This window comes from Bombus vancouverensis, chromosome 13 (assembly GCF_051014615.1).
Source record: "Bombus vancouverensis nearcticus chromosome 13, iyBomVanc1_principal, whole genome shotgun sequence".
Lineage (NCBI taxonomy): Eukaryota > Metazoa > Arthropoda > Insecta > Hymenoptera > Apidae > Bombus > Bombus vancouverensis.
The window spans coordinates 6,496,278-6,505,928 of NC_134923.1; the positions used below are offsets into that span (position 1 = coordinate 6,496,278).

The 9,651-nt window shown below is 36.0% G+C and overlaps 1 protein-coding gene and 1 long non-coding RNA gene across 3 annotated transcripts in view; one reads left to right on the forward strand and one right to left on the reverse strand.

Moving 5' to 3' along the window:
• The window catches only part of LOC117162576 (uncharacterized), a 173,102-nt gene extending 165,661 nt beyond the window's left edge, over window positions 1–7,441 (forward strand). Inside the window, exons 4-7 of one of the 2 annotated variants that reach the window (XM_033344425.2) lie at window positions 1,227–1,511; window positions 1,772–1,922; window positions 1,996–2,209; window positions 2,305–7,441. In XM_033344425.2, coding sequence (XP_033200316.1) covers window positions 1,227–1,511; window positions 1,772–1,922; window positions 1,996–2,209; window positions 2,305–4,509 — 2,855 coding nt within the window. In that variant the 3' untranslated portion in view covers window positions 4,510–7,441. The remainder of the gene's footprint in view (window positions 1–1,226; window positions 1,512–1,771; window positions 1,923–1,995; window positions 2,210–2,304) is intronic. The other variant, XM_076623806.1, reaches the window with a different exon arrangement.
• A 1,291-nt stretch (window positions 7,442–8,732) lies between these two features.
• On the reverse strand, window positions 8,733–9,651 carry LOC117162643 (uncharacterized). The gene is made up of 3 exons (XR_013059923.1): window positions 9,422–9,651; window positions 8,927–9,345; window positions 8,733–8,856 (listed from the first exon to the last, which is right to left on the reverse strand). It is a non-coding gene; the product is annotated as an uncharacterized LOC117162643 (long non-coding RNA).

A 9,651-nucleotide genomic window follows, 5' to 3' on the forward strand; every position in this document is an offset into this window, starting at 1 on the left:
CATTGATTGTTTCGTTTATTTAATTTTGACGCCGTTATAGACAATGACTATTTTAATGAAGATTAGAGAAAATAAAATTGTGTATTTTCGAGTTGCTGGTGAGTAAAATTATCGTGGTTCATACAAAAGACATAAGGAATGACTTTCTGGACAGAGTTTGTATTGAAATGTGATACGTACAAGTGAAATGGATACAGAAACTTATAAAGAAACGATAACAATACCATATACTGATCTATGTTGCAAGTGTCCAGTGTAAAATGCGTACAGTGCTAAATTAAATTCGAAAACTAATAAATGTAATTTTTTGATGAGCAGTCGATGGTTGAAGGTTTCCTTCTTTAATTTTGTTAAAATTAGCCATATGGCATTGATATAAACAATTACATACATATATATGTTCAGCTCTGGTAATGTAAAGTAGATAGAAATATGAATTATAATTTGAAAATATTCGTTATGTAGTAAAACTAACCTTGTTATCCTACAATAACATAAAATATTATATACTCATAGTAATTACAGTTTTCACAATGCACATATCGATTTGTTCGTTTTGTACGTTTCAAACTTTTGTGACGAAAAATTTCACGAAATATAATGTTCTTTCTTTGTTGCTATTTAAAATGATTACTTTTTAAATTGCGAAAAATTAAGCAAATGTAATAACCAAGGTTATTTTATATTCACATTTTGCGTATAATTTCGACTCGTTACGGGAAATAAAAAAATTTCACGCGATCCTAATGGCAGTTTTTTTACTTGAAACGGAAATCGTGCGAGACGTGAATTGTCCCATTATTAATTTAATTCCAATGGTAATCATCATCTTTTGTGTGTATCGCATTAAAACAAACAGTAAGACTTTTATAACCGTCAGATATTAAAGAAGAACATTACGGTATCGTAAACGTATAATGTTTCATATATGTATTTACCCAGTAATCCAGAAAAACACAATCAGGAGTATATTTTTCTTAATCTTGCCACAATATAGCAAATATTAAGTAACATCATATATAACGCAACTATTAATTTCTTCTAACAGATTAGGAGTATCTGATAACAGAAATGCAAGAAATCTTAAGGAGATAAAGGAATACTTGTTTTCTAAATTGCTTTCTCGATTCTTCGTTATTTTATTGCATTCTTAAAGGTTTAATCTAATGAGAATGATTGAATTAAAAAAAAATTATTTAAATAAACAATGTAAAATAATGTTTTAGCGCCGAAATTGAAAGGAAGACCGAGAAGGAAGCGTAAAAAGCGTAGCGCATCGCCAGGAGAATCGAGCAACGAGAGCGAGGCATCCGTGGCGTCTACCTCGAAGAGTGCCCCAGCGAGTTCGAACGTGGTGGTACCGAGCGTTGGAAGGCCACCTTCGTCGGTAGTACGACGAAGCGAGCGAAAGACCACCGCCGAGGAAAAGAAATTCCTAACGGATGTGCAGAATTTCATGAACTCGCGGGGTACGCCTGTCGGAAAGATGCCACTGCTGGGCTACAGACAGAGTCAGTATCTGTGTGACGTCTTTTTTTTTTTTTAATTGGCGGAAAACATTTTTAGACTCCTTTAATTAAGATCTCATATCTTCGCCTGCATACATATAAAAACATATTAATATATTGTAATTTAAATTGAAACAGTGATTGGTACTGTTCGAAGCTGATCTACAGCAGTGTTTCCTTTTGACAAACTCATACGTTCCTTATAATAAATGTTCGAAAGATACAACGAAGATATCGGACTAACAATGTTCTTTTGTTTACAGTCGATCTCTTCCTATTTTATACGAAAGTGCAATTGCTCGGTGGCTACGATTCCGTCAGTGCTGGTCGACTCTGGAAGAACATTTACGACGACATAGGTGGTAATACAGGATCCACCAGCGCTGCGACTATCACTCGACGGCATTACGAAAGGTAAAGTATTCGAATGATTTTATATACTAGTGATCAAGTTAGTGACGGTCTATGGAATGGGTCGTACGAACAGGTTGCTGTTACCCTATGAGAGGTATCAAAGAGGAGAGGAAGCGAAAGTTAGACTAACACCCGGAAGGCGAAGTAAGAGTAGCAGCGTGTCCGAGGAGTCCGAAGATAATAAGCAAGAGACGAACGATTCATATCCATCGGAAACGCCTCCCCCTGTAGAAACGAATGTTACTGCTACAACTCCTCCCCTTCAATCAATTGTATCGTCGGCAGCAGTAAGTATCGTCGAGATACTTCATCATCTATACTTTATACGATGCTCGTTCATTGAATAATACGAGCGATATGATAATTAAATTTATTTTTACAGCCGTTCCTTTCGAGCGAAAAACCGAAGACGGAGACTGGCAAGACATCGTCTCTCCGTAGCGTACGAGTGAAACAAGAACGCTTGAAATCGTTAAATACTATGATTGCCAATAGTACGCCATCGCCCAGCCAGCAAACAAGCCAACTACCAAGTCCACCACCTTCTTCTAATACGTCAATTTCAACGCCGAGTAGTACACCTTCTACGACACCCACGAATGGTACTGGAAGTCAAAGTGTATTAGAGAGGCAGCTCAACAGTCCTCTGATATCGCAACAAGTTCCACCGTCGTGTTCACCGCCGGGTCTTCCGGTAACTACAGTGGTAACGAATGCTTCTACGGTGGTAACATTAACACCACCACCGGAGAAAGATATGAAAGAAATCAAACTAGATCCTAAACAAACCACCCTGTTGGCTCAGGGTAAGGAGAACATACCGTTGTTCGGCGAGAAGTCAATTTTCGCGGAGAAGACGATAGTGCCTCCTAGATCACCAGAAGTGATTGACCTGGAAACGGAGAGTGACACGAGTAGGGATAAGATAATCATTCCCAGTTTTAAGAAACGTAAATTGGAAATACTTCGCGAGGGTGGTCTTGAAGTTACTGCCGTTGACTTGGATACGCGACCCAGCGTGATTCAAAGCAATCCTCCCGCGCCAGCAACAATGAAATCCGAAGAAAAGCCGCCAATATCGTATCCTCTTCCAGTCACACCTAATTCCATTCCTAAGTTGATTTCCGTCACCGTAACGCCGGACATAGGGCATATGTTATCGTCTCCTCAAGAACATCAACATCATCATCACCAAGCACGGTTACAAGCGCCGACCAAGCAACATCCCGCTCATCACAATAACAATAATAATATTATGATGAATAATAATAATATGGTGAACAGCCGCGTAATAAATCTTGGTACTTCTAATAACGCCGCGTTGCTACAATTGTACGCGAATGCTAATGTCCCCCCACCAGCGTCGTCAGGGTTGCATCAAGCAAATCATCGTTTCGTACCGCCAATTGTTCCTAACGGTAGGATATTTCCGCCCAAGGTGACACAGTCAAAGTCGATATTCGCACACAACGAAAAAATGGTTTACGGAGATCCGAAAGAGATTCCTATCCCTCCAAAGTATCGTCCCACGCTGCATCGTTTGCAGCCGCATCAGATACACAATAATAACGACCCTGTGTACAGCGGGGTCCTCGACTTAACACAAAAATCGAACAAGCCGGTGTTTCCGAGGCCGAGCTTAGAAATAGTGAAAGTACCTGTAGTGCCGAGGCCTAATCCATTAAACTTGGAGATGAGGAACTCGTCGATTAAAGAGAAACCAACAGATTGTTCGAAACGAAGTACCTTCCCTGGTTACCAGAACGTACTGGACAGTCGAACGATGGCTTCGAATAACTTAGAAATTACGATCGTAAACCCTAAACAAAAAAATAATCACTTAAGTACACCGACGCATGTTCGAGTATCGAGTCCATCTAGAAATAGCGCGATACCTGTGCAAAGAAGGCAACACCTGAATGGCAAGTACACGACGAGGAGTGAACCAGTTTCACCGTACACACCTAGGAAGCCGAATCATCCTGTTATACCGAATGTACCTAATCTAAATCATCTGAATAGTGGAAATTATCCTAGAATGGCAACGATTCAGCAACAGAATACGATCGATAGGAGAAAAAACGTAGAAATGAGCGGTGGTAAGGAGCAGCATCAGCATAAGCATCAGCAGCATTCACTTCAACATCAGCATCATCACCAACACCAACATATGCATCAACAACATCAACAGCAACAGCGTCGAATCAGCGAGGGCGATAAATCGTTAATCGCTCAACAACAACAGCAACAACAACAACACCAGCCACAGGAACCGAGGCAAACCGAAGCTGGAAGACGACACAGTGTTCCGAGTATACCTTCTGGTTATGTACCTACGGTACCGCAAAACAATCCAGCTTTCTTTCCACAACTGCCAAACACGCCCGGCAAGTTCCTACCGATTTTAGATCCCATGTACTATTCCGCATTCTATAATGGTTTATTTCCCCCGCCGATTCCGCCCACGGCTGCCACGTCGTTTTTACCGCCGGAATTTAGTGCGTACTACAAAGAATTACTTGCTTCCTCGCAACCAAGACTGGGGATGGCGGGGCAGCATCAGCCAGCTGCTCCAACGTCTAAGTAGACAATGGGATCTCATCTAGGGTTTCCGATGTGTAACGAATATCGGTTTCATTTCTAGAGACAAAGATCCGTCGGATTCCTCGCTTCGAATTCTATTTTCACTGAAATTACTCGATGAGGAATTTCCTCGTAATTGTCAATAAATAATAAAGACATTCAGCGAATAAACTTAAATCGCGATAGAAGAATGTGTATTTACGTTATCGTTTAAGCATTTACCGACGATCATTTAAAAATACACTGTCGTTTTGAATAACGTTCTAAATGTTCAATTGTAACGATATAGGAAGAATAATACAGTGTCGGTCGAACGTAAAAAATAAAAAAAGAGGAGATCAAACGAAGTTTAAACCATAAACGAAAAATAGGTGCATACAGTGAAATAAGTGTGTACATGCATATATCATGCAATAAATTAGGTAATAATTTTTTATATGTAACAATAATAACGAGATAACTTCATTGTAAATGGAAATCGATGAAACGATGTTTCGGTCTTATTTTAATTTTTATATATATTCGAGAGGATATTCGATATTAATTAAGAAAAACGTACTAAAACACTGTGATAACGATTAAAGGGAAAGAAGAAAAAAGCAAAAAAAAAAAAAAGGATTAAGAAGAAAGAAAAATACTGAACTCAATATTAGAAATGAATGAATGCTGTTGACTGTTTTTCATCCGATAAAACAATTCTTTCAACATTCATTCTTCACGAAGTTTAAATGTACATCCGTAACGGTCAAATGCTAGGAATAATCAATTAAGAAATTCAATGACTATTTTACGTTCTTTTTTTTATATCTTTCCGCGAAAATGCAAATTTTTTCAGGAGATTAATTCAATTCTCCATTATGAGTCCAAATTTCTTAATTTCGAACGTGCGATGTGATAACTAAATAAATATATAAATAAATAAAGAAATATATATAAATACATATACATGTATATCACATATATATACATATATATATATACATATATGTGTATATGCGAGATCTTTAACCGACGGATCGCCAGAATGTATAATTGTTTATTGTATAACGACAAATCTTACGTAGTAACGATCGCGAGAACCCTATTCTACTGTGTAAGTTTAGACAATTTTCATTGTATTGACACGTACACACTATCACCATACACAACACTAATCTGTAGTCAGTTCTAAGAAATAAGTGCACGCAAGCGATGTTATAGCAACGAGATATGTATATATTGTATATAATCACGTATTCGTTAAGCTAGATAAATTCCCTGCATTATATCTTTCAATATTACGTAAGTGCGTTAAGATTTAGTAAATGTACAGGCTGTCTTATTTGTGTGGCCAACGATAGTCGTATCGCTGCATATATATAAATATATTCTTATTAGGGTGCAACGCAATATTTTGCAGAATACTTCTAGAAAATCTCTTGTACATTGAACTATAACGAAACGAAAGCGTAGATAAAAGAAGGAAATGTTTTCATTTTTTATTGACAGAGAGATTGCTCGTGAAAAATAACAAATCAGAGAGAAAAAGGAAAAAGAAGCATGCGAATCTTTTATTTTAAATTCCAATTAAGGAGCACCATCGCATAATTGACTGATTAAAATACGCGTGATCGCTGCCGAAAGCGATCGAACATCGCGGGCCACCAAAGTTCTGAAGAAAAGAAAAAAAGTACCGATGGTATATCCATGTTAAATGTAGACATATTAATAGAATTTGTTCGTTTTAGGATACTCTGATAAAGGAAAAAAAAACAAAAATAAAATATCAGATAATGTTAAAAAAAACATTCGTACCCCTAAAACGTACAAGAGTGTAAAAGGTCCTCGCCTGACCATTCTAGCAAAATCAGATTTCTATATCGATGTCTTTCAATTATAAGTTGTTCATGTTTGGAAGTTCTTTTACGAAACAAGAGTGAAATGGTGAGCGTTGTTGGAACTTACGATCGCGGTTTTTTGAAAGGTCTTCAAGCTACGCCCGACGCGCCGAAAAGTAGAAATCATTTTTCTTTTCTTTTCTTTTTTTACTTCAATTGATTCTATTATCATCGTAGCATAAAAGGAGCACGAATTATTTTTTTTATATAACAAATAATCTTTTTATTAGATTTGCCTTGAAACGCTTCTCTTGTTCTAATGGTGCTATGTTGCAAGGTATTTGTAAGAAAAAGTTCTTGTTTTTTTTTTCTTTTTTGAGCTTTTACGAAGGAAAACCGTCGGGAATCGACAAAGATCGTTGACGTATTCCGAAAGAAATACGATCTAAGACAGACCTTCTTCACGTCCAAGTCTGATAAACCGTATTTCGAAGGTAAAAAGACTTCTGATTTCAGAGTGTATGTATATATCAAAAGCAGATCCGTTATTGTTGCGATTACGATATAATTCCGCGAAATTCATTTAACAATGGCTAAACGAATTGGAAGAAGTGGTATGAAGAAGAGGAAAAAATTTTCTTTTTCTCGGAACAGAGAGTAAAAAAAAAAAGAAAGAAAAGTAAAAGGAAGGGCTTGTACGAGAATACGTGCCATAAAACTGCTTAGATAATGACTTTCAAAATCGAACGATAACAACGGTCGTTTGTATGTGCTTTTAACGAGCCCTTTATCAACTAGAAAGACTATAAGAATGTAGAAGAAAGTTTAAATGAAAGGAAAGAAGTGCAAAATTCCATAGGGGAGATTTTATGTAATTTCTTTTTGTTTTGTTACCGTGGATGTTTTAATCTCGAATTATAGTGCGTGAGCGATAAAGAGAGAAGAAACTTGAAAGAATGTACGTATGTATGTGAGAGGGAGAAACAAGAAAAAAAAAAAGCAAATGAGAGAGACATCAAAGACGTACGATGAGATAAGAATGTATGAATGCGAATACAGAGCAGAAATTAGAGAACGATTAATATTCAAAAAAAAAAAAAAAATGAAAAAAAGAAAGTCTATGTTCGTTTTTTGTTTTTCTTTTGCGAGTTTTTCTTCATTTTGTATACTTAGCAGTGACTTTTTAGCGTAACCCTCGTTTCGCAATTTAATAATAATTATTATTACGATACAAATATTTTTTATTATATGGGCATTTCAGTTCCTAACTTGGAAATAAAATATCTACTACGAATGAATTCGTTATTGACAGAATTCAAGCAAGTAAACGTGTTTCTCCCTTTAGAAATTATAATATTTGACATTTTTTATTTAAAACGTCTAAATTTTTATTTGAAGTTTAAAATAAAACGATTTGAAACTCGAAACCTATTGAAACGTGCTTGCTTTTGATTTGATGCATAAAATGCATATTTCCATTGTTCTATTTAATAATAAAAACCGACGATCTCATGCTCATAATGATGATAACTGAAGCATTGACTAGTAAGTATTAATAACACTTTTATGACCTCTAAATAATTATTCTAAATAAAGATCTCTTACACAAAATATAAAAATACTCGGAAAAATTTATGTAAAAAATAGAAGTGATAAGAATACTTTCGACTTATATATTTACCTCGAACATATCCTCTGCGCGGTGCTGTGAACTCAGCGAAACGACTAAAATGAGACAAAAAAGATAATGGCGCGGAATGCATATGTGCCGCGAAATTTAAAATGTCTTTACGGTGGCTATAAACTGATAACCTGTTTAACCAGTTCGGTAATGGTAGACGCAGAAAGTTCTGCCTCACAAAATCATTTCTACTCTGTTTTCCCTACTGATTATTTTTACTCGACATAACCTTACTATCTCATATTTTACTATTTCAATATTATATACACAAATTCCATAGAAAAGAGTATAATTATAATACCATCCTTCTAATTATGCATGTACGTTTTCAAAAATCATCAGATCGTTTCATTAATAGATTCAAATTTACATAAGAGATTAGAACGAAGATTTACAATATCACATTCAGTAGAAGATTCAGTCGTAATAAATTTTTTCTTCGTAAAGCATGAAGTTATTGGTTAACTTCCGCATTTAATTCGAATGTTAATTATCGGTGGTCGGCATAAAGGTTAGTTTCATATGGTCTTATTACACACAAAGTACACAGCACTGAAGCATCTTCTACCAAGTACAAAATTACTATTTTAATCTACCGTTAATTCAATCTGTGCAATCGCGTATTATGAACGCGTATTATAGATGCGTAGAATTCTTTATTTTCTCTACAATAATAATGTACGATTTCATAACTACATACAAACTTTTAAATTGTGGGATACAAGAAAGTATTTCATGTTACATTTATTTTGTCCACCGATAACCACAGTACATTACCAATATCTTTAATTTTACTCATTTTCGTGTTTGTATTGAGCATAAAGTATTCCGACATTCCGTTTATTTGAACCTGCTGCAGGACAAGTAGTTCATATAACTGAAATCCATATAATACGAGCTTACTGGCTCTCTTTATTACTTACGATTTCTCGTTCATAGTAGTAATTCAAGTTCAGAAAAAATCAATCCAATTAGAAGAAGTTTATTTAATTACCCACTAACTAAAATTTCGTTTAAATATATGGATAAACGGACTAATTACACTCTACCCAACGTTATAAATTGTAGAGGGCGTAATAAAACCTCTGAATGGTCGGTATTACAGAACATGTGACGCGATGTTCCGTAAGGTGCCAAGTCCACTTTTATTGTTCTCGATGATTGAGTTAAATATGTTCCACATATAAATATGAGTAGCACAGATCGTAAGAAATAATCCAGTCTCTTTTGAGATCGATATTTCAGAACGCGAAATACGAAAACCCATATAATATCAGGTTTATTCCATATTTAGTCAGTGGTTTCACGATCGAAACCCACATCAGCGTTGCTGCCAATGTACCTAGACGAACACACAGATATGTATAGATTGTACACGTAGCGAATAGAACAAGGTGGTAGGGTGGAATTGTGTTTACCTCTCCATCCCCCGATGACAATCGGCAAACACACTTCGATGTAGGATTGTTGCGCACTGCTGCACGCCAAACTGCCTTTGTGTACGTAGCATACTTGCACAAATCTGCAGATCAGAGACGAAATTCTCGAAAATTCGCATTCACACTTCACGAAAATTCACTACTTCACTCTACTTCGACTTACTAGTTTCATAACGAATTTTGTACTGCGATTATCGCAATTTCTTCGA